The sequence below is a fragment of the Lepidochelys kempii genome, chromosome 2 (genome assembly GCF_965140265.1).
Source record: "Lepidochelys kempii isolate rLepKem1 chromosome 2, rLepKem1.hap2, whole genome shotgun sequence".
In the NCBI taxonomy this organism is placed as follows: Eukaryota; Metazoa; Chordata; order Testudines; family Cheloniidae; genus Lepidochelys; species Lepidochelys kempii.
In genome coordinates, this window is record NC_133257.1 from 190,443,425 (window position 1) to 190,469,471 (window position 26,047).

The 26,047-nt window shown below is 43.2% G+C and overlaps 1 protein-coding gene across 1 annotated transcript; it reads left to right on the forward strand.

The window, feature by feature from the left end:
* Positions 1-24,670: 24,670 nt before the first annotated feature.
* LOC140906024 (C-C chemokine receptor type 8-like) lies at positions 24,671-25,717 on the forward strand. The gene has a single exon (XM_073329520.1). The coding sequence runs from the start codon at positions 24,671-24,673 to the stop codon at positions 25,715-25,717; it is 1,047 nt and encodes a 348-aa protein (XP_073185621.1).
* The last annotated feature ends 330 nt before the right edge of the window (positions 25,718-26,047 follow it).

Here is a 26,047-nt window from a genome sequence, read left to right on the forward strand (position 1 = left end):
TAGGTGCCTAAATACCTTTGAAAATCTGGCCTTAAGTGACTTGAAAGAAAGTCTCTGGCAGAAATGGGAATTGCCCAGTCTAGTGTCTTAACTGCATGCTCCTCCTTCCTCTCTAAAAAGCAAAACATCCATCTAAAGAGATAAATTTTTAGGTCTTAATTAATGCCTTCATCATGATTAAATGTTTTACAGCAAAGCAATAAGGAAACAGGCTAAAGATTTATAGGGATAAACAAAACTGTGGGAGGCACTATTTTAGCAAAACCTCATCAGTTGGGTTTTGGTTTTTACGCAGTCTAACTGAAAACCCGAGGTGGCTTGGCTCTGAGCCCATTTTATTAACACCCAAAGTGATTGTAGAAGTGGAGGAGCATGGGACATTCAGGAATAAGTTTAAGATAAATGACTCTAGTTTTGGCTCAGCTCTATGTATCTTACAACACATCCTATTTTCATATAGTAAACATGATAATTAGAAATGGACCCAACCTCAGGACCATGGATCCAAACACCCCTAAATGCTGGCCAAGTTAGGTTTTGCCTCAGAATCTCATGGCTGGTCTGTATCTGTAATGTGCTCACTTGACCTTCAGTAAAAGCCCATCTGAGGAAGGGACTGACTACGGATCTCATCCTGCGCTGCCATTGACTCCCATGCCTGCAGCATCAAACCTCAGAAGGAAATGCTTGAGATAGGAGGTTTAAAGGAATGGATAAGAATATGACTGGAAAAGCTGAAAGTGATCCTCTGCTCAGACAAATGATCTGGTTTTCCACAGTCTTGCACCTTGGGTAGTCATTGTGCAATGAGTGCAATGTCCAAATCAGATGGAAGCATTAAGATCCACTTTGCACCCACTTTCCACAGGTGTTAATGAGGCACAAGGCCCTGGAGAATTTACCTGAGGAATCTAAAGGTGTCTTCCTGCTCTTTCTCTAATATTAGGTGCACCCATGACAAGTATGTCAGTGGGGACGATAACATGTCCTGCCCTCCTCCCATCATCTACATCAACCAAAGATTCCCTTAAAATGGAGGACTCCTCAACTGCCCACACAAGTAGTTTTAAATCCTCTTTGCACTGCTAGTGTTCTGCAAAGTCAATTTAATATGGCAAGACCCGTGTATATTTAGAGTACATATCTTCTTGGAACTGAAGTCCAAAGTGGTTCAACTGACCCTCTGGGAAAGGTCGCTTCTGTGTCTAGGATCAGTTCTGGGAGATCCCAGATCATCTTGGAGAGCTGGTTATTTAATTCAGACAATTTAACATTGTCAAATGTTTCACTAAATACAAGTGAAAAGAACTGGAGTACTTGTGGCACCTTAGAGACTAACCAATTTATTTGAGCATAAGCTTTCGTGAGCTACAGCTCACTTCATCGGATGCTGTAGCTCATGAAAGCTTATGCTCAAATAAATTGGTTAGTCTCTAAGGTGCCACAAGTACTCCTGTTCTTTTTGCGAATACAGACTAACACAGCTGCTACTCTGAAACCTAAATACAAGTGATTTTTCACAGGTTTCAGTATATAATGTGTTGGGCTGGATCTCTGGATCTGAATATCCTTAAAATGTTGGTAAGGTTACAATCCTGATGTGAACTTCACAGATTAGGTCTTTATCACTCTCCTGGGACAAATTAAAACCCTGGATCTGTACACCAGCAGCATGCTGGGGGAATCTGGATCTTCATGCATGAATAACCAAGTTTGTGCCCTTTTTGCATCTTCATGATGTATAAAGAAACCCTGAAAGCTTAAATAAAGGAATGAAATAAAAAGAAGATTGAGTGGAGTTTCTGCTTCTGCTAATATTAGAAATCCACGTCCTGACTATTTTGGTGTTCCTGGAAGGCTCTTTAGATGACTGAAGAACTGATAAGATTTTGACATCAGAGATACTATGCAAATTAAATCTGACTAATAAAGGAGGGCAGGTGTTTTTACTCAGAGTATCAAAAATTCTGGCTTCAATTTGATTTTGTTAATATTAATTTATCTCATATGCCCAAAGAACTCTTGGGTGCAAAGCTTTCTTTGTGAAAGGCTCAGCACCTCATTTCCAAGTAAGGGCTGAGAAAGCTCTGTCACTTAAATTTCAAATGACTCTTCCAACAAAACTGCTTGTCATTCCTGATATTTCTAAGGTAAAAACCAAGTCTGAAAAAAAAATCTTAAGAAATATCCAGACCTTCTTTATACATTAGAGAGACAAAAATAAAGTACAAACACCTCTTTAAACAAAAACAAACTTTGCAGCTGTCTTTCAAAATTTCTCTGCAAAGACAGAAGATGAACTCTTCCTGTTTGCTGCAGCCTTCTTATTTTCCAATGACAAACTTTCTCTGAATCATCACACAATCAGCCCGTGGCATCCTGAGACTGCAGCCTGGTTACACGCTAACAAACACATTTTTATAATCCGAAAGAAAGTAAAAATTTCACCTGCCAAAAAGACTAAACAAAAAAGCAATACATTCATTTTTCTAATAGCGAATGTAACATTTTCTAGTGCATATATGGATCGTGATTTGTAAAATTGCTTTGATTCTTAACAAATAGTATTTTGTTTGTTTGTTTGTTGTTTTGTTTGTTTGTTTTCAAAAGCAAGATAGAGCTTTGCCTGTTTCTTTCACCAGCCTTTAGTGATATCCCTTGAATTCTTACCCAGTGCTGCATCTGTCCAGTAAGATGCAATAGTCTTTCTTGCTTATGCAAACCATTAAAGTCTTAAACCACAATCCTGCAATGAGCTCTGCGTGGGCTGAACCCTGCACCTGCACTGCGCTCCACGGAAGCCCTCAAAGAATTGGGGTCTTAGGCATTTTCTATATTGAAAGGGTGACTAAAAGTGTGATTTAAAATTGACTTAGTAAAACCAGTTCAAAACTCTGTTTCCACTCTTGTATACACTTTAATTCAGTTCAAACCTGGTTTATATCAAACTAGCTCAGAATAATTCCCTATGGCGTACCACATTAAGTTAAATCAACATAACCCAGGTTTAAATCAACTTCAGTGTCCCTGAAGGTTTTTGCATTGGTTTAACTAGATCTGATTTTAAACTGATTCAAAGATGAACTCATGTAACTTTAAGTATAGACAAGGCCTTAGTCATCTTTTAGTAGGAACCAACTCATGTACTACAGTCTGTTTCTTGTGTGTTTTTTGTTGGCTCTCTGAGCTTTAAATTAAATAATTGTGAAACCAAACACCAACTTAAACTGAAATGTTGCTATTGCTCCATCTGTCTGATTGAAAAAATTCTTATTTGTCTGTTTTCCTTAAGTTCTTACCACCATCTGTGAATATGGAAAAACTTTATCTGAATGCCCTGTCCACACTACAAACATTAACAGTGTTTAACCATAATTGTTGTAATTGTCACCAAACCATGTGATGTTTATAACATCGTTTGGTTTCTTTCCCATCTGGTCAGTAAAAAACATTTCAAAACTCAGGGAACTTTGTTTTAACGCTGGTAGATACCCAGCTCAAATCTTTGCCAAATTTAGTTTAATGAAACCAGGTTTTCTCAGTTTTTGGTAAAAGAGGGGAAGAGCTTGTAGTTGATAGCAAGAGTCTTACTTTTAGGTGGTCAGTATTAGACCGAATGACCCAAACCAATATGTAGTGTCATTGCCTCCCAACTGGGCTCCAGCAATGCAGGCTACTTGGGCATGAAAACTTCAGCCCTGAGAAAAGCACATCTAATAGCTTGTCTCCTCAGCCATGTGCCTTATGGGAGCACATCTGACCTGTCCTCTGCTCACTACTCTGGCTTCCCACAAAATATCACATCCAAAGTAAAGGTCTGGGTCCTTCTATTCAAGACTCTGAGTAATTTAGGCCCTGGATACTTAAAATTTGTCTAAATCTCTCTGCCAAGGACTGCAGTTGACAGCTGTGCCACTCAGGCACAAAAGAGCTGTACACCACAAGAGGAGAGCTTTCTTGTGTGCTGTTCAAGACTGTGGAACTCACTACCACAGGATGTAAGAGACACCTTTAAACCTGACCACTTTATGTTCCAAGGACAGGACACACTGCCTTGCCTCAGTGTTCACTAATAAAAGCTCATGACTTTTCATAAAAAAGAAAACCAATCAACAAAGAATCCATATACAATTTCCCCTTGATGTGAACAGAGAAGGAACAACACATGACATATGCGAGTCATGTCACTCAAGGTATTGTTGGAAGATGCTCAGGAAAGGACACTGTTTAAGCACCTGCATAGAACATAACTTCCGAATGTTGGGATATAGATATATATCAATATACATTGTGATTCATATATTTATGTAATATGTTATAGGTCATTGAGGCTTGGTATGAATGATGCATGCTTGACATGAATGCGTGTGTTCCAAGTTAGCAACCCAAGCAAGGACTTAAGGTTAAGGACTAGTAGAACTTTTTGTGCAAAAACAATTTGATGTTTCAAGAAAAATACAGAAAATCATCAGAAAAGGAAATAACACTCGATGGACTGACATAAAATTGTATACAGATTGAAGGAAATGGATGCCTTGGATCACAGCAGCCCGCCCAGGATTGTCTCTTTGGAATTGTGCGGGTACAAGGCCTAGTAAACAAAGGCAAAGAACCAATGATGCGATGGAACGGACTATAAATGCGTGCATATGATTTCTGAAAATCAGAGCTGTTTATTGATCCAGAGTCCCGTGTGGATATAGATGTGGTTTTTGCCAGCTCCTCGCATTTATGGTCTTCTGATGAAAGAAACTTCAGGTCCCATCGGGACCATTCTGACCTTTGGACTCTGGTATAGTATGTTTGGGATGTGAATGTGGAGTGATTAAGGTTTGTTTTTTATCAATAAAGAGCATTTAAAGTATTATATACCAACACTGTGTCCAGTATCTGCTTGCTCCCCATCCCATAGGAAGACCTCTATTGCGGGTCTAACACCCCCATATTCCATCTCTTCTACCTGGGACAAATTCACATGCTTCCCCCCAAAATGGGAGCACATAGGTAATGGTCTTTGAGTGCAGCCGTCCCCTAATGCTGTTCACAGCATGAATAATCTGCAGCAGAGTGGGGAGGGTGAAATGTTTCCAGAAAAGAGACCATATGAACATCATTTGCAGACATGCCCCATTGCTGACTAAGAAGAATGGGTGGGATTTTCTTTCTGGGGAGTAGGGGTGGGAATTGTATTAATTTAAATGGAATAAATGAGTCAAAGGTCTTAACATAGCCTAGTCACTGTCCAACGTAACACTTTCAACTCTTTTGGCCTTTGAGATCAATATAACAGGACACAGGACCTCCCCCGGTTGGGACAATTTTTTGGATAAATTCCTAATTAAAATACCCAGCCAGTATTTGACCCAGTGGTGCATAGGAGCAACTATACTGCAGTCAGCAGAGTACCATCTGCTTGCAACAGTTTGAACCTGACCCCATATATGTAAACTGTAGGCTCTGCCCTGTTCAGCTGCAAAAGAAAAATGAAGAGAGACAAAAAAAGAAAATACAGGAGAAAACTTTGTCCTGATGTCAGACTGGGAGTCAGAATGACAGTCCAATACAGTGGGTTTTATTTATGTATTTGAAGGTCACAAAAAGAAAAACAGGAATAAGGAGAGGGGGGAGGAATCTAGTGCTATATCCCCCAAACTTCCATTTGTGTCTGTTTTGTCCACTTAGGGCCTGATTTTACAGCCATTTGTCATGCTGAAAGCTCATACTCACACAAACAGCCCAATGGACTGCAATGGGAGGACTTATGTGAGTTACTCAGTGTGCAGAATCAGGTCCTTCAACAGCAAGTTGTCTAGTGCAGAGACCACAGGCCAGATTTGGGCTCCAACTCCAGCTGTTTTGAACCACTCCAGTGAACCAGCTTAAGTGGCTACCTGGGAATTCCCCCTGAATCAGAGGAATTCTCAGGTGTAGAGCCATTTAAGAGCTCTAGACCATTCCCCCATCCAGCCCCTTGTGGACAAGGAGTTGCTGGGGAAAATGGGCAATGGCTGGAGCACCTCTGCATTTGAGATGTTCCTGGCTGCTGGTTGGGGTCCTCTGGAGTCCAGGGTAATCAGGCATAAATTAGAACCACCTCCAGAATCCATAAGTTGCAATGGTTGCACACAGACCCCTTTGTCTCATCCCTTCCTGAGCCACATCTTTCTGTACATATGTAAATGCCCAGCACATTTTAGGCAGACACCAAATGGGAAGAGCATGAAGTGCTAACAGAAGCCATCAGCACAGCCAGAATGCCAAAAGAAGAAACCCAGGCATACTTTAGTCATGCACAAATAGACTTACGCAAAGCAGGTTTTCAGCTTGGCTGCCCCCCATTATGGTATAATAAATAGACCTGCCCAAAGCTGAACAGCTGCTCTTGGATCAAATTCTACTCTCACTTACACCATGTAAATATGGAGTTAACTCCATTAGCTTCAAGGGAGTTACTCTGCATTCACACCGGTGCAACAGATCAGAATTTGGTCCCTCAAGTAGCAGTCAGATCAGTGCAGTAGGCAAGAAAACAGGTGAATTGTGGTGAGCAAAAAAACCTTATTAGTCTGATGCTCATGCAAAACACTCACTCAGTTTACTGACACTGCTCTCTGGTTCTCTCTCAGCTTTCCCCAGCCATTCTCATCCTCTCGTAGCTTTCCTCGTAGCTGTCATGTAGCCTGTCTTGGGTTTGTTTGTTTTGTTTTGTTTTAGAGATGTACTGACTTCAAAAGCTTGGCTCCAAAGAGCCCCAATTTAGGGAAAAAAAGCAGATCAAGTTCCAAATGTTCAAGCTTCAAATGTTCAAGTTTATAACCCTTCACAGCTAGTAAGAACTAAGATGAGGCCTCACCAATGTCGAATAGAAGGGAACGATCACATCAATTATATGAGTCACATATATTTTTAGTGTAATCGTGCTTAGTTACAAAAGAATGTACACAAAATCCTTGTTCCCTGAACACAATAGAAACAGACAACAAAAGGCAGTTTCCTTGTTCAGAAATCCCCAAATCGGCCTCTCCAGGAAGTCCTGTGCTCAGAAAGCTCCGTCTCTCTGCTTCCTCTTAGGGTCACACTTACAGCTACTTCTCTAGCTTTCTTCCTCCCACCTTTCTCAGCCTGGCCACCGCTTCCCGTAGCTCTCATTGGCCAGGAACGGCGAACCATGGCCACTGGGAGCTGCAGGCGGCCATGGAAATGTAAACAAATGGTTTGGCGGCCTGCCAGCGGCTTGCCCTGATGGGCCACATGCAGCCCACGGGCCGCAGGTTGCTCACCGCTACATTAGAACCTTTCAGTGTAATATCCACCCCCCATCGCAGCTCTGCTCTTTGTCCTTGATAGAAATGAAGACGGTGTCACCTACTTTCCTTTCCTGGCCCAATTTCCTGACAGCTAACTGAAAAAGGATACTTTCAACAGACAACTGAAGATTTTCATTGTTTCTGTGGAGTTTGCTAGTTGGAACAGACATTGCCCATTTTGTTCTAATGGGGAAGTCATTACTGTTACAACTCTTCCAGCCTCAGATTTGATAGCTAATTCTCAGATGGTGGGAGCAGCCAAGCTGCAGGTCCGTTCTCTGACATCATCTCAAGTGGTCTGTATGTTCTTCTGTCAAATTGTGCCCCAATGGCTTTCATTGAGAGTAGGCATCTAACCAGCTTTTGTAAATGCCACTAAGAACCTCTCTGCATTTTTAGACGTATATATACTTTTATAAATCTAGCTCTAATGCCTGTTTCTAATATTAAAGGGGCTTGAAACATGGTCAGATAAGTCAGGAGCAGTCACAAGATTCCTTCTCAATTCTGCAAATGCTAAATCACACTCTGGTGACCAGAAAAACATTTACTGTTTCTCACCTAACTTATGCAATAATTACTCAGTATTGACAAAACCACAGATTAATAGGAGCAGAGCCCTACAAAACTCTACACATCTGTGAATGTCCGGGGAGTTGACCAGTTCTGTACAACATCAATTTTCTTTTTGTTGGTGGAAATTCCCTTCTCACAGATTGCATGTCCAAAGTAAATTACCTCTTTTTGGAACATTTCGTATTTCTTTCGGTTCAGTCTGAGATTGGATTTTAAGCTTATCATAGACCATTTCTAAATGTCTCAGTTCCTGTTCAAAGATATTAGCATACTTCAGGATATCATGTAGGTATAACAAATTGACTTAGAGTGGCATTCCATTCCATACACTCTCAAACATGGCTGGTGCAAAGCCAAAAGCCATCATTTTAAATTGCAGCTATCGTTGTCCTGCTGTGAAAGCAGTTTTTTTCCAGTCTACTTGCCAATGATCACTTATAAGATCCAGTATGGAAAACCAGATGAAACCTGCTACAGTATCCAGAGTAGCATCTATTCATGGTAATGGATAGGAATCCTTTAAAGTGAGCTCATCTCATAGACTGGAAGACTAAATGTAAAAGATAAAACAGGGTCACATGAGAATTTTTCATCTCTTTGCTGTTTGAACCCTCACAGGGATAGAGAGACTAAACTAAAGCAGAGATCCCAGGGTCAGCCTGGGTTTGTCCTGAAAGACATTTTGAATTGACAGACTACTAACACTCTGTCACTCTTAGGATTTAATTAATCTGTGTATATTTTTGTTTCCTTTAACCTGTAAATAACTCTCTTATTGCTTTTTCCTAGTTAATAAACCTTTTGCCTTTGTCTGCCCCAGCGTCTCCTTCCCCCACTGCCTTCCTGCGTTCTTTTATACAGCCTCCTTGTTAGTGGGATAATTAGCTCATTAGCTCCCCAGTCCCAATCTGATTGGGCAATCAGGAACTCCACTTCTTAATCATCCTCTCACCCCACAGGGGTGTAATTGGTTAACCAGTGACCAGAGTGCTGGTTCAGTTGCTGATTCATAGCACTCTTTTGACACCTTTGGACAGAATGCACTATTGGAATGTAAATTATTATTTACTATTATCAATTTAAAAGTTACATCACTGTACTATGTGTAGTCAGTAGTTATCATTATTTCATCAAAATACCCTTCAGAGATTTAAAACAATGGATTTTTTTCATTATTTGATTTAATTATAGTATCTAGGATATGCATGCACTATAATTATACAAAACTGATGAGATTAAACTTTTGGGGGATTTTTTTGCAGGATGTGAGTGCGGTGTGGGGGAAGGAAGTAGGTGTAGTTAGAACTAGTCCTAGGCTTGGCCCATCTCTGGTTACAATATGGTGATAATCTTTCTTTTTACTGACAAAAGATTCCCAAATTATCTTTCTTTATGCCAGTTTCAAACTCTTAAAAGTGCATTCCAGTCTCTGCAAACTGACCTCCGAACCTGAACCACCATCATCAGCACTCAATTACCAAAATTCACCATCTTCATTCTCAGCAGGGCTTGTCTTGGTACAAAGAATTTTCCTTTGTCTGGGATGAAATAAGATAAAAACAAGAAGCACAGAGTTGGAAGTAGGGAATCAATTTCCAACAACCAAGCACAAAAGCACTGTCACAAAATTAAAAAGACCCTGTTTACCTTATGCTAGTCAATAGCATCTGAGACATCCCCAGAAGGGTCTTTTGTCTCCAAAACTTGGACAAAAGTTTCAGGTTCATCTGGTTCCCAAATCTCTCAGTATCACAAAAGACAGCTTCCTCTATCCAAGATACATAGACATGTTGCTACCAGTCTCATCTGTAAAGGCTGGTCTTGAGTGCACATGCCAACTAAGAAGACTCTCCTCAGATCTAGTGATTTCAGACATTTAACCTAACTTACAAGCATGGGAGGTGTGAAACTCTGATAGGTATTGAAATTGCTGTAAAGTTTCAGTAAAAAGTCAGAGAGAGAATAGAAATTCTGTGTTTCGTTTACAAAATGTATTGCCTTTTCAGTAGCAAAAGGTCATGCTTTGTTCTGTGACACTTACCTGAAATTTCAGAGACCTCAAATTTAGTATGATACTCTCAGTGCATTAGGAAAACTTGACTCTAAATCTGGAAATGATAAGAAAAGAATAACTGCTGTATATTCTTTCTGAAGTCATATTAGCTTTGTTTCCATCAACTCAGTCTGCTTTAAAAACCTCTCATTGCACCTGCTATTTTTCAGAACAGATTCAGGCTTATCTCTAATTGTAATCACATTTTCCAAGTCTTTCCACAGCCCTGAGATAGGATAAGGAGTGCTGAGAATTGGAGTGTAACCACTGCCTTCCATACAGTTTAGCTGGATAATGTCCATCACTGGACCAGTGTGGAAGGGGACATGTAGTTCTGATATTACAGCACAAATCATCCTTGAAGTTCCCATCCCTAGTAGAGTGGCTGGGTGCTGGGGATCTCCACTGGGGCAAGGCAAGCTGTGCCATAGCCTACACTGAAGAAACCTTCACAGTCCTAGCACCCCTGCATCTCCACAGGAAGGAAGGCTGGAGGATCTGCATCATAGTGGACCCCCTCACCTCATCCCACCCAGTATCCCTGTCTGACAACATTCCTGGGACTCCCACATTGCTGGGAGCCAGACTATAGAGAGGAAGCACGTCCCCTTGCACAGCCCCTCCAAATCCTGCCCCTGAGGTAAGATTTGCTCTTACATGCCCATTTTTGTCTTTTTCCCTCCATGCTGTGCTTGTTATAGGCCCGGACTCGGCTGCTGACTCCCTGTGTCACCTAGAGCAAGTCACGTCACCTCTCTGTGACTGAGTTTCCCCTCTGTAAAATGTGGATAATTCTCTCTCGCACAGGGATATTGGGAGGCTAGATGCATCAACTGTAAAATGCTTGGACAGCCTTGGATGACAGTAGTTGGGGGGTGTCATATTTAATTACTGGGCTTGGAATATTTTCTCTCTTTAAAGAAACATTGACAAAATAAAATATAATGTTCAATCTCGGGTGCCCGCTGTCTGAGCCAGAAACAAAACTGTGCTCTGCCCAGAGAGCCGTCCTGTCCAAGACTGTTACTGTGGAAATCTACAGACAAAGTCATGGGGAATGATCAATTCATCAAAGGAAATATCAAGATCTGGATATGTAAAACCATTATTTGAACTAGAGGAAGGCTGGTCTTTGTGGTTAAAGTACCGGCCTGTGCCTCAGCAGAGCAGGATTCAATTCCCGGCTCTGCCACTCATTGTGTATGTAACCCAGGGCAAGCTGCTTGGGGATGATTGTTAAAGATGACCAGGGAGCTTAGCCGCACACCGACCTTTAAATCAATGAAATTATGCCTTAGATGTCATCCTTAATCTCTCTTGGCCTCAGTTTCTTATGTGAAATGGGGATGATACGACTCCTTTCCCCCAGCATTTGTCTGCCTTCTCTATCTAGGCTGTAAACTCTTTGGGGCTTGTGTATGCACAGCCCCTAGCTCAATGGAGCCCAATCTTGGTTGGAATAAAAATACCAAATACCTTTACGTGAGCCATGTACACATTTAAAATCACCACCTTTCTTCTAAGTATAAGATATAAGTAGGCACTTATATTGATATGGAATCTCTAAACAGGAAGTTGCAGGATAGTTGTGCTCATTTTGCAGTTTTATGGGGTTTTTTAAGCTATTCTTTTTCACGTACTACATTTTCAGGAAACACATTTTCTACCACCTTTTTCAGGAAATGTGCAAGATAAAAAACAGTGTTGAAAATCTTCACAGTAAACTCAGTCTAGGTGCCCAATGGTGAGTCACGGCAGAAGTGTGGCGATCGCACAGCTACATGTCAGACAGGAAACTGTCACTCTACCAATTGTGAAATCAGGTTTGAAAGTATTTGACTGTTCAGAAAACAGCAAGAAACCTCCATAAGGCTTTTCAGCTGAGGATCTCTGAGCACTTTACTAACCTTCAGGGCCAACATTTTCAGAAGCCTTCAGTAATTTTGCAAGGCTTTCATTTTTTATGTTTTTTTTTTTTTGTGCGGGGGGAGGTTGGCAGCTTGAGACTCCTACGGCCTTATTTTCAGAGCTGTCAAAGACTCACAGCTACCAGTGGCAATACAAATAGAAATTAGGCCTTAGGTGTCACAAGTCCTGGGGCCGGTTTTGTTCAATATCTTCATAAATGATCTGGAGGATGGTGTGGATTGCACTCTCAGCAAATTTGCGGATGATACTAAACTGGGAGGAGTGGTAGATACGCTGGAGGGGAGGGATAGGATACAGAAGGACCTAGACAAATTGGAGGATTGGGCCAAAAGAAATCTGATGAGGTTCAATAAGGATAAGTGCAGGGTCCTGCACTTAGGACGGAAGAACCCAATGCACAGCTACAGACTAGGGACCAAATGGCTAGACAGCAGTTCTGCGGAAAAGGACCTAGGGGTGACAGTGGACAAGAAGCTGGATATGAGTCAGCAGTGTGCCCTTGTTGCCAAGAAGGCCAATGGCATTTTGGGATGTATAAGTAGGGGCATAGCGAGCAGATCGAGGGACGTGATCGTTCCCTTCTATTCGACATTGGTGAGGCCTCATCTGGAGTACTGTGTCCAGTTTTGGGCCCCACACTTCAAGAAGGATGTGGATAAATTGGAGAGAGTCCAGCGAAGGGCAACAAAAATGATTAGGGGTCTGGAACACATGAGTTATGAGGAGAGGCTGAGGGAGCTGGGATTGTTTAGCCTGCAGAAGAGAAGAATGAGGGGGTATTTGATAGCTGCTTTCAACTACCTGAAAGGGGGTTCCAAAGAGGATGGCTCTAGACTGTTCTCAATGGTAGCAGATGACAGAACGAGGAGTAATGGTCTCAAGTTGCAGTGGGGGAGGTTTAGATTGGATATTAGGAAAAACTTTTTCACTAAGAGGGTGGTGAAACACTGGAATGCGTTACCTAGGGAGGTGGTAGAATCTCCTTCCTTAGAGGTTTTTAAGGTCAGGCTTGACAAAGCCCTGGCTGGGATGATTTAACTGGGAATTGGTCCTGCTTCGAGCAGGGGGTTGGACTAGATGACCTTCTGGGGTCCCTTCCAACCCTGATATTCTATGATTCTATGATTCTATGAAGTTGGGCACAAAAACATGGCAACACAAAATGACTGATTGCATCTGAAAATTTGGCTCCAATGTTATTAATGACTTGATGTAGTAGGGTGTTGATGGCTCTCCATTCTTGTTGACTGCAGTAGAAGTTGAGGGCCCTCTGCACCTGGCCGGAAGCCCTAGATGTCATGACATACCTGAGATACTATAGGACTTTTGATCTCCATTTTACAGTCTGGGAAACTGAGTCTCAAAAAGGCTTTGATCCTGCAAGGTGCTAAGCACCTTTAAGGCACAGCCTTGTATTGGCAGAGTGCAGAGCCACATCAGCCAAGTTTGAGTCCCAGGAGGAATTCTCCCCAGTTTCTAGAGTGTAGCTCAAAGACAGCATACTTGAAAGGCTGGACTCTGATAAGGAAAAATTAAGACCCTTTGTGGAAAGATGAAGATTCAAATGTTTGTTGGTTTTTTTCTCTACTCAACAGTCCAGAATGACTGGGAACCTGGAAGTAAATTGCATCATGGCTGTGAAATGATGTGTGATACCGGCTGACAAACTGTTTGCTTGATGTGAAAATCTGATTGGGCGTCCTGGAGGGGAGGTTTCCCGCAAATAAGCCCATCTACGACTTTCCTTGCCAGTGGAACTGAATTGAATGGCTAAATGGGTGGGGCAATCAGTCAGTTTTTAGGGGACCCACAATATGTTTGAGTTGATCCTGATCCTGCAGAAGCAGTGCTCCAGCATGCATCTTTTACTTCCTTTGCTTGTTTGCTTCTATTAATCTTGTGGGGTTGCAAGACACTTCTGGCTGACCACTTAATGATGCTTACTCAGGCAGAGGGCAATGACACTCAGTTCTTTGGTGGCACCTCTGAAGGGACCAGTTCGTTATTGGACTACAACCTATGTAGTCATTAACATGTGCGCAGAGTGGGGGCAATATGTGAGCAGTCTGATTTGTTGGTGTTTGAACTTGCTCTGCGTTCATTTTGCATTGGCACCAAATATTATAGAAGGTGCAGGACAACAGTGATTCAAGAGCAAAGGGTCTCAGGATGAGAAAATGATGATCTTTGAGTAGGGCAGAATGGAGAACAATGCCCTCTCCTCAAAGATCCCCGTGTCATGGTATGTACATGATTGCTGGCTGCCTTCTGTTCCAGAATATGTATGGTCATGTTGTATGAAGAAAGAATTTCAGCTCATGCTTATGTTATTATGAATGAGTAACCATATAGGAAGTTTTCAGTGTATTAGTATCTGGTAAGTTTCTCGTGAGGTTCTATGGATCTAAGACAATGGGTAAAGCTGCTGATGTCAACATGTGTAGGACCCCTGTGTTGTTTGTTGTCTGCAGTGAAAAGCTGTATGTAAAGCAACATCAGGTGATCCTAACCTTAACAACCCTACCAGCTGCTTGTTTGGAATGTTCTCAGCAATATGCATTTGAGGAATACCTGGAGCACAACCATTTTCTGTGCGGTAAGCTGCTGCTGCTACCCAAGGGTGGTAGCAGGAGTGTCTAAGGGCTTGTCTAAAAACAAAAGTTGTATCGGTTTAATTATATTGGTGTAGTTAGAATGGTAAAACCCTTTAGTGTGGATGCCATTATAGAGATCTAACTTATTCCTGTGAGGGAAGGGGAATAAAGCATCTTTATACTGATAGAACTGTATCCACACTCGAGGTTGTACTGACATAACTATTTCTGTTGAAAAATCACAGCCCTACCTGAAATAGTTAAATCAGTACAAACACTGGGTGTAGACCACTGCAGCTGAGGAAGCTAATTCATTGCACTGTTAGCTGGAGATAGGCAATGGATTCCCAAAATACAGAGTCCACATTTGTTTTCCTCACCCAGCAATATGACTACATCACCGCCCCACTTTGAATCCCTTCACTCAGTCTCCAACACATCTAGTTTAAACTTCTTGTCTTTGCTTTCCACGCCCTCCATAGCAGATGGACTAGTCTCTTATCATTGCATCCTGGCTCCTCAGTTCCAGCCTCAATCCACATTTGTCCATCTCTCTTAAATCCGTCTGCCTGTCTTCTGTCACAGTGCTGACCATGCCTAGAAGGCCTTCCAATTTCTGGCCTTCCAATTTCTGGGCAACCCCTCTCCTCGCACAAATCACCATCACTCTTCAAATCACTCTTCAGACATGATTACATAAATATAAACTTGGAACCTTTTCGTTCACACCGTGACCCGCGTCATCCATAAAGGCTGTTAAAGCACAGTTCTTTGGTGCACTCTGCAATTCACACTCCTGGACTCTGAACTGCAGGGAAGTGTAGATATAGCCTAAGAACAGAGCATAAACTCTCAGGGACCATTTGAACTGTAAAGCACCCAGCACAGTTGGGGATTCTGTAAAAGTGAAAGTGCCTCACTTTGAAAAACCAGCTGTCATAAATCCAATGTCTAGTATTGATAAGGAAGAATTATCTTTCTTGGGTGAAATTGGCATGATTCAGTTGGTGTAGCCACCTTTGGAAACCTGTGGAAGTAGGGCAGAAGATCAAACATTTCTGCTGCTTTCTAGTTGATTGGTGCAGTGGCAAGCTGGTTCAGGGAATATTTAGCCTTTTACTGGTAAGCCCTCCTGTTTTACGCTGGCTGAGAGTCGCTCCAGCCTAGAGAACAGGGTTACATTATTCCCTCTGGGAGTGGAGGCCCCGGGGGTCCAGAGCAAGTGGACTCCCTGAGGGGGCCCACGGCAAGAGACAGGCATGCTAAGGCTCAGAGACGTATAGTTCCAGGAGGCAGAGGGGCTTAACCCCTGAGAGAGAGTGGACCCCCAAGAAGGGCTGTCACCCTGAAGGGGGTTCCCCCACAGGGACCATACGGGGCCAAGAGTGGGCACGACCTGTGAGTCCATGACAAGGAAGAAGGGGTTTAAGTGTCTTTCTAAAAAAAACAAAAACTTTTGACAGTAACTGTTCTCAATTTGGTGGTCAGCAAAGTAGTTTTTGACGCAGTCCCACGTGAAATGTGGGCTTGACGGAACTACCATTAAGTGCATACATGATTGGTTAAACAACCACAAAGAATAACTATTAATGGAATGATGATCATGTCAGATTGGAGGGAGGTCTCAATTGGGGTTCCACAGGGATGTGTTCTGGGTTTAGTGTTGTTTAACATCTTTATTAATGACCTGGATGTAGAAATAGAGAGCATACTGATCACATTTGCTTATGACACAAAGCTGGGGGCGCGGAAGGGGGTGCCAGCACTTTGGAGGGTAGAATTTAAATTCAGAGGGTTCTTGATAAATTGGAGAACTGGGCTATAGACAACAAAATGAAAGTCAACAAAGACAAATGTAAAGTGCTACACTTAGGGAAGAAAAACCAAAAGCACAAGTACAGAATGGGGGATAACTGGCTTGGCAGCAGCACTGCTGAGAAAGATCTGGGAGTTGTGGTGGATCACAACCTCAGTGTGAGTCAGCAACAGAATGCTGTTGCAAAAAAAGCAAATGCAATTTTAGGTTGCATTAACAGAGGCATAGCATGCAAGTCACGGGAGGTGACACAGCGCTGGTTAGACCTCAGCTGGATTACTGTGTCCAATTTTGGTCACCATGTAATGATAAGGCCTTTGTCTCCAGCCATATTGTAAGGCCTAAAGCCTAAAGCCTTCATCTGCAGCCAGATTAAAAGAGCAGCCAAGCAGCAGCCATTAGCTGAGAAGCAGGAAGTCACATCTTCACATTCCATCTAAATTACATTAAAACAATGTGATATCAGGCAGTCAGGAAGGAGACCCCGTCCTAATGGCACCCACTATCATCAGATAAAGAAACAGATCTTAAGATGGCGAAAGAAAACTTAGTTTGATAGCATTCTGTCTGTCAAGAAATGACTTCTCAATAGTTATGGTTGTGAAATCCTCATTTCTTTATTATTTTGTCATTATGGTCCCCACTTCCCTACTGTTTATCTGTATGGTCTCTGTCTGGTTCTTTAATTGTTTCTGTCTGTTACATAATTAATTTTCTAGTTGTAAATTAATTAAGGTGGTGGGATAGGATTGGTTAGGGAATTTTGTTACACTATGTTAAGATTGGTTAGTAAAATTTTAGTATAATGACTGGTTAAGGTATAGCTAAAAAGACTCAAATTTCACTATATAAACTGGGGTCCAAAAGGAAGTTCTTTGGGTACCAACTCCAGGACACAGCCCCAAAGATCAGAGCTGCCAGACCTTAACACTCTGCCAATGACACTGTGCAGAAACTGGAGTTCCCCTGATGACCTGGTCCTGACTGGCCATCAAGAAAAGTTCATCTGTCTTATTGGGAGTGGTGAGCACTGTATGTGTCGCGTGTGCAGTCTGGTTTTGGTGATTGTTAATAAATAGAGGTTATGTAGTATATTACTGTGTAAGGCTCTTTCACTGGTAAAAGACTCTGTAAGCCCACAAAAGATTAAGTCCTGAGTCCACAGGGAAAGGGTGTTTGCTCAGAGTCCACAGAGAAAGGGTATTTGCTCTGAGTTCACAGGAAAAGGGTGTTTGCCCGGAGCCCTGGGGGAATAGAACCCGGAGCCCACGGAGGGGTAAAGTTAGGTGCTTTTTGCCTGGAGCCCTAGGAACTGGGAAAGGGTGTGGGTGCCGAAATTAAGAGGGTTATGCCTTGAGCCCTAGGAACTGGGTACAGGTGGGTGCCCTTGAGTTTGTGAGTAACAGAGAATTTTGTGCGAGTAACAACCAATGTATAGAAAGGATCTAGAGGTGAGCAACAAAGATGATCAACGGGATGGAATGCAAGCCATATGAGAAAAGGGTGAAGGAATGTTTAGTTTGGAAAAGAGCAGATTAAGGGGGGACATGATAGCAGTCTTCAAATACATGAAAGACTGCCACAAAAAAAAAAGAGAGAAAAGTTGTTCTCTCTTGCCACAGAGGGCAGGACAAGGGGCAGTGGGTTCAAATGACAGCATAGCAGGTTTAGATTAAATCTCAGGGAAAACTTCCAAACTGTAAGAACAGTAGGACAATGGAACAGACTGCCTAGGGAGGTTGTGGAAGCTCCTTCACTGGAGGTTTTCAAAAGGAGGCTAGATCACCGTCTGTCTTAGATGGTTTAGACCGGGGTGGGCAAACTTTTTGGCCTGAGGGCCACATCGGGGTTCCAAAACTGTATGGAGGGATGAGTAGGGAAGGCTGTGCCCCCAAACAGCCTGGCCCCCGCCCCCTATCTGCCCCCTCCCACTTCCCGCCCCCTGACTGCCCCCCTCAGAATCCCCGATCCATCCAAACCCCCCTGCTCTTTGTCCTCTGACCGTCCCCTCCTGGGACCCCCCCAACCCTGACCACCCCGCCGGGACCCCACCCCATCCACCCCCCCCGCTCCCTGTCCCCTGACCTTCCTGACCCCTAGCCACACCCCCGCCCCCTGACAGTCCCCCCGGGACTCCCACACCTATCCAACCCACCCCTACTCCCTCTCCCCTGACTGCCCCCCAGGACCCTCTGCCCCTTATCCAACCCCCCTGCTCCCCACTCCCTTACCATGCCGCTCAGAGCACCATGTCTGGCAGCCGCACTGCCCGGCCGGAGCCAGCTACGCTGCCACACTGCCCGGCAGAGTTCGCAGCCCCGCCGCCCAGAGCATGGCGGCACGGCAAGCAGAGGCTGCGGGGGAAGGGGGACAGCGGGAAAGGGGCCGGGGACTAGCCTCCCCGGCCAGGAGGTCAAGGGCCGGGCAGGATGGTCCCACAGGCCGGATGTGGCCTGTGGGCCAGAGTTTGCCCACCTCTGGTTTAGACACAACAAATCCTGCATCTTGGCAGGGGGTTAGACTCGATGACACTTGTGGTCCCTTCTAACCCTATGGTTCTATACGCTAGGTGGGTGCAATTAAAATTCTAGGGACAGAATCTCAGCAGCTATAAATGGGCATAAGGTTATATTGTCAGCTTGTGCAAATGGGTGAAAGGGCAGTGATTTCAATGAGCTACGGTGATTTGCAGCAGCTGAGGATCTGCCCCCCACATGTACCAACATGAAAAATTTCCTTCAGCTATAACACTTGCAGTATTCCTTATCATTAAGATGGGAATATGACAAATACCACGGTACTTCAGCTCCTGCAGTGTGTAAATGAATGTCAAGATTGTAACGGAGTCCACTATGGAAACAAGGCAAACCAGGAGGCTTGTCCTGCAGTGAAAGTTAAGCTGTTTCCGTTCAGTCACAAATGTCTCTTCTGAAGCAGCAAAGCCTGGTGTTTGGTTGGGATGTTTGTGCACAATGTGTATTACAAAAGCTGTAGTGTCCATGTGATCCACTTCTCTGCTGCAACTTACAGACACGTTGCTGTGAGCACAAAGTACAGCATATCACCTGGATCCAAATGTGACCCACAGCTGCTAATACTGAGTTTATTCTGTTGGGATGTAAGAAAACATAGCTGTGTATCTCTGTGGCTCCTTGGGTTGCTTTGCTATAAATAACTTTCCCCTCCACAGGGAAAGCACAATGAGCTTGATAACGTGCTAGAATCTGGGCATGTTTTTCTAGATGGGTGATTGAATTCGACCAGTGTTAAGGTGTAAGGCTGCACTATCAGCGGTGCCACCAAAAGAAGCACAGCGAGAGCGTTTCAGATTCATTTCTGGCAAGTGGGCCTTTGGCCTCCCCCTCCACCCATGACCGTTCATTGACCTGCCCCTTCTTACTCCCTCTTCTTACTGGTTTGTGGATTAACACATTTTTCTCCACTTTCAGTCTGACTAGAAACAACATGATCATCCAACAGCGTCATTCCTCCCTCCTGTTCCCACACTGTATTCTCTCCCTGTGTGACTTCCATCTGCCCCTACAGTTTTAAACACCGCCTTTTGCCAGTGATTAATCTACCACTCTACTAGAGGTAAACGACTGACTTTGTCGGTTCACTGGCCATTTTGAAAAATAAAAAACCCTTCCTTGTTGAATGAAGCATTTTGTTCAATCTGAAATTAAATGTTTCATCTGTTTGAAGTGTTAGGGGTTTTTTTGGGGAGGAGGGTCATAAAATTGAAGGAAATTTCAAAATGCAAAGATTTTTTGAATTAAAAGCAGAAATATTTGTTTCAAAAGTGTCAAAATGAAAAGTTTAGATTTTTTGGATTTTTTTTTTTTACCATGGGAAAACCAACATGAATTCACAAACCTTTTTGGCATAGCCGAATCTGCATTTTTTTATTTTTATTTTTTTGCCTAAAAATGTTTCAACCAAAAATGTCACCCAGCTCTACTCTCTAACCTAACATCTACCTGTGTCTAATCTCACAGCTCCATCTGACTCTCCCCTCATAAACTCTCACTTTCCAACCCTGAATTTATCTTTCTCCTCTCCTCTCTCCACTCTTCCTCCCAGATCCCAACATCACTTACTTTTGCCTAAGCCACTTGTGAAAATGGGAGTTAGGTGCACTTGAGAATTTTACCCCTGACTTTTTAAATCCTATTACATGCCCCACTCTATAACCATCTCTTGCTCTCCCTCCATACAACTAAAACCCTTACCTTTGCCTTAGACATTTTTGGCTTCCTTACTGTAACCTTCTCCCTTCACCTCTCTCTACCCTCGTTTATCCAAAAGGCAGCTGCTAAGGTCATCTTCCTCCCCACACTCTAATTCTTTCACTAGCATCCTCTCTTTTATCACAAACTCCAAAGTCTTCAAGGTCCTGCATAATTTCACCCCCACCTTATGTCTCTGTTCTCATTTACTCCCACTCTCCCTTGTATTTCCTGTGTTCCTCCCCATCACTTCTTCTCACTAGCCCTTTATCTTCTACCCCCGACTCAGTTGTATGCCTTATTTCACATTGCCATCTAGAAACAATCAGCCTCTTCTATTTTATTTCAAATGCCCTTCCTCTCATCCTTAAAACCCAGTTCTTTCAGTAGTTCTGCCTACTCTGATCTCCTACCAGCCACCTCCATACCTCTTCTGTATCTGGGGGCAGGGTGTGTGTGTCTTTGTTAGATTATAAGATCTTGGGGGTGAGTGCCCATTGAAGCTAGAATGGTCCAGTGGATAGCACTGTGGACTGTAAAACAGGACACTGGGTTTCTGCTCCTGGCTCTGCCATTGACCTATGGCATGAGCTTTGGGAGGTAACTTCACTTTTGTGCCTGTTTGTCTACCCTTTGTCACTCTTATCTGTTTAGATTGTCAGCTCTTTGGGACAGTTTTTCTGTATGTGTTTGTGCAGTGCATACCAGCGATCTCTACTGGGGCCTCTGGATGTTACCATCATACAAATGAATACTACTTCTTCTGGCTCTACCACTCACCCACTTAGGCAAGACATTTCACCTCTCTGCTCACAGTAAAATAGAGAGAATGATCCTTACCCACTGTTGAGATCTGTGGATGAAGAGTGTGTGGATTGGGATTGTAAAGTCCTGTATATATTTTTACAGCACGTAGTGGTTCAGTGCGGGGGCTCTCCCACTCCAGGTCCTCGGGAGGCCAACCCACCTCACTACGTCACTGATATGTCAGCCACCATGGGGAACAAAGTGGTCTCCGCTCGCACCTGGAGCCCAGGCCAGGCAGGAAACAAACAGTCAATTGGCCCCAGCCCTGGATCAGGGCAGAGCAACAAAGATTCTGAGGCTCAGCCCGATGTGCAAGTTGAGCAGCAAATAATCAGTCAATTAGCCCAGGTCCTGGATCAAGGAGGGGCAACAAAGAGTCTGAGGCTCAGGTTTCTGGCTTGAGGAAGGGGAGACTGCCACCCCTGGCTTCTGGGACCGTGAGCAAGTCTTTGGATATCTTGGTGGGCCGGGCCAGTCATCCTCTCCCTCTGGGGTGAGGACCGACAGCGGTCTGAGTGGTCCAAGCCAGTTGTTTGCTTCCTTCAGGTCTGAATCAGCTAGCGGCCCTGATGGCCCAGGCCAGTCCTCTGCTCCCACAACACCCTCCGCTTTGGAACTTTCCGGGCCGCCTTTTATACTTCCTGCCCCGCCCACCCACTTCCTGGGGGAGGGGCAACTAGTCCCTGGTCCCGCCCACCAGGGCTCAGTGCAGGGACCCTCCCACTCCGGGTCCTCGGGAGGCCACCCCACCTCACTACACAGCACTATATAAAACTATCATAATCTGAAGCCAATCCTGGTTCCACTTGAGCCAGTATTTTGTCCCAAACCACATGGACTGCATGCACCAAAATGTACTCAAACAAATAAGCAAATCTCTCCCCCGGGGCAAAAATTGGGGATTGGTCCTGCTTTGAGCAGGGGGTTGGACTAGATGACCTCCTGAGGTCCCTTCCAACCCTGATATTCTATGATTCTATGTGTAGGTGTATGTGATTTCGTATCTCAGTGAAACAAGTTTGTACATCACTAATAGACAGGTGCGTAAAAACAGTACTTGGCTAGATCTAGCATGTTGGCTGATATCAGTTACAAGATAGAAACGAAATATATTTTTTGGAAATTACATGCCAGGTCTTCAGCTGCTCTAAATTGGTGTAATTCCATTGACTTCAACAGAGCTACACCAATTTACACCTGCAGTTCATTGGCACTACTTGTCCCTGGCATAGGTTTTAAGGGGTCTTAGTTTCTATTATGGAGGTGGCCATAGTGCTGTGTTTTTTGCTAAAGGCAAGAGAGTCAACTGTGCACCTTTGCACACACTGGAGAGCACCTGCTCACATGCGTAGACCTATTCACTTCAGAGAGTGTGAGGTTGATACCTTCTCGCAGAAACTATTTTTAAATCCTTTCATGTTCACCTTTTCCTGTTTACTCATTTTATCTTATACTATCTCTTGAACTAGCAGTTTTGCCTCCATACTTATTCCGTAGCTGTTGGGCATCTGTACATCACAAACGCTTATCAGTCTCCACCACCAAGGGAAAAGACATTTTGGACACATCTGTGACCAAGGGAGGAAGACAATACACTAGAACAGATACCAAACAAAGTCCTGCCTCCTTAGTCAAAGGTAAAATCCATCTCTATTAAATATACTGTCATCTTAACTGTAGTTAGCTAACTATAGTTGACAAGGGGGAGACACACCTTGAGAGATACTTGTCTCTAGATACTCTAGAAAGCGATACTTTTTCAACTTGATTGTTAGGCCAACTGAGGTGGAGAAGGGAGAAGAGATCCTCCATGAAAAACAGTGAATTTTGGAAGTCAGAAAGATGAGAAGAGGGTATCAGCAGCATAACAGTAGCCTAATCTTCAGAGATGCTGAGCACCTGCATCTCCTGTTCATTTTAGTAAACTTGCTCTTGGATTATATGGGTGTAGATAAGATCAGAATCAGATGAATTCTATTTATATATTATTTCACATGGCATATATTTATTCTACATAAATCTGTTGCTTAATAAATATTAAACATAATTATAGAATTATATGTTAATTATGTTGGACGTATAGCAGAGACTTAGGTTAGACAACATAAATGCATTGGTCTTCTGTCATTCCTTATTATTTCTAACTAAAGATCTTTGCATGAAAATAGATCTTTAATTTTTGGAAAGAGATTCTCTGTACATAATATGCTGATTGACTGTTATGGGACGCCACATGAAAGGTTTAGATTTGAATGAGGAATGACAGGCATCAACAGAGGGACTAGATTGTAAATTACAGTCCTGATTTCCTGTCCATCTCTCCTTCCCAGGCACAAAAGGGACTCTCCCTTACCAGATCTTCCCATTTTGGTGCAGCACCCTTCCAATGGTGAAAGAGCTTATGCAGAGGTAGAGGGAATTTGCCAGGTTAACAGGGACAAACCCCACTTCCCCAATAGGACAGTGCAGGTTTCTGTGAGAAAATCCTCGTGAAGATCTGCTTCCTCTGAGTCCCCTCCCAAATATTTCCCCCCCATTAAAGTGGATGATCTATGTCAAAATAATAATGATGCCTTGCTCTTCTTATCCATGTATTTCAAAATTCTGGATGAACCTTCAAGAAACAAAGAATCTGTTTTTCAAGCTTATGGCAAGAAAAATGCAAATGTTTTACGAATTAGAAAAAAAAATCTCTCTAAATCGATTGCTTTTCATAGTTTTTGCTGATATGTCAGGTCCTCCTTAAAGGGCAGGCGTACAGCACATTCTGCAAATCTGACTCCCTTTAAGTTGTCTCAGGTTGAAGTATCCAAAAACTAATCACCCAAAAATCACTAGTCAGAGTTTGTCCAATCAGAAGTCAGACCTTTATGAGGCTATATATCTTCTCAGTAAAATGCTCTTTATTATAATACTTGGAGACCTGGATTCCACTATGCTTAGGGCAGGCCTCCACACAATGTTTGTACCAGTATAACTACGTCAGAGGTGCATTTTTTTTTAAAACCAATAGAGTTATTCTGATCTAACCCCTAGTGTGTTTGTTGCTGTGATACTAGTGTAAAGGTGCATATTCTACTGATACAGCTTATTTCCCTTCTCGTACGGGAGTAAGCTATACCAGCATAACGGCATTAATACTGAGTTCGGGGGAGGTTCGCACGGCTTTATCTAACCAGTTTAGTTAAAACGGCATAATTTTGTGTTTAGACAAGCCTTTACACTGATTAATACCTTATTCCTCAAGCAGCCAGATTGATTTCATTCAGCATGAGTAACTATGGCAAAATGCAGTCTTCTGCAACCCTTCCATACCCATAATCAAGTAATTATCTCTTTTTTGTGCACAGGTCTTAAAGATGACTGTTACAAGCCCTTTCCAAAACACCACAGAATATAACTATGTGTATGATGAAGGTACCTCTCCTTGCAGTGAGGGCAATGGTTTCAGCAGGTTTAAATCACTGTTTCTTCCAATAGTTTACTGCCTGGTGTTTGTCTTCTGCTTAATGGGAAATGCCTTGGTCATATGTGTACTCTTGACTAGGAAGAAAGTCACCACTATGACTGACGTGTGTTTGCTCAACCTTGCAATCTCTGACCTGCTCTTTGTTGTCCCCCTCCCATTTCAAGCTCACTATGCTTCAGAAGAATGGATTTTTGGAAATGCAGTGTGTAAAATAATGGCTGGCATTTATTACATAGGCTTTTACAGTAGCATTTTCTTTATAACCCTCATGAGCATAGACAGGTACATAGCAATCGTTCATGCTGTCTATGCTATGAGAGTTCGGACAGCCACTTGTGGCATAATTACAAGCTTACTCCTGTGGATGACGGCTGGTTTGGCTGCCCTACCAAATATGGCGTTTACCCAAGAAGTGGAAATTGAACAGTCTCTCAAGTGCGTCCCCAAATATCTTCCAGGCAAAGAGACCTGGCGATTTTTCACTCAGTTTGAAATCAACATCTTGGGCCTTTTGATCCCGCTCAGCATCCTCATTTACTGCTACTCCCACATCCTGAAAAAACTGCAGAGCTGCAAAAACCAGAACAAGATCAAAGCCATCAAGCTGATTTTCATCATCGTGGTCATCTTCTTCCTTTTCTGGGCTCCCTTCAACATTGTGCTTTTTCTAGACTCTCTGCAGAACTTGCACATCATCAACGACTGCAAGACGAGCCAAAGGCTAGCGCTGGCCCTGCAGTTGACCGAATCAATCTCCTTCATCCACTGCTGCCTGAACCCGGTGATCTATGCTTTTGCTGGCGAGATGTTTAAAGCTCACCTTAAAAAAATATTCCAAACCTGCATCCGTCGCATTTCTAGTAGCAATTCAGCCAATCATTCTCACTCCTTGCCCACTCAACTGTTAGGCTGTTCTGATAATGACCGAGTTCTGTAAAAGCTTTCCCACTCCCTGCCCAGGCATACATTCTACCTGCGTTCATCTAAATACAGTGGTTGCCCTGAAAAGCTTACGAGCATTGACTTAGCCCAGGGGTCTACCTCCGCTGTTTATTTTTTAGGGACAGAGGAAAGTTGGTCCTGGATTCTGACTTCCACTCCTTCAAAAATTGCAGCAATTCCTCCAAACCCATGCTGTGAAAAAATCCATCTACCCACATGCAGAGATCCTATCTAGAAACTCACACATGAGCAGAACATGCCATCACCAACATGATCTGACACCTTTGTGGACAGTGGAAACCGGCAGTGAATGAAGAGGACATAG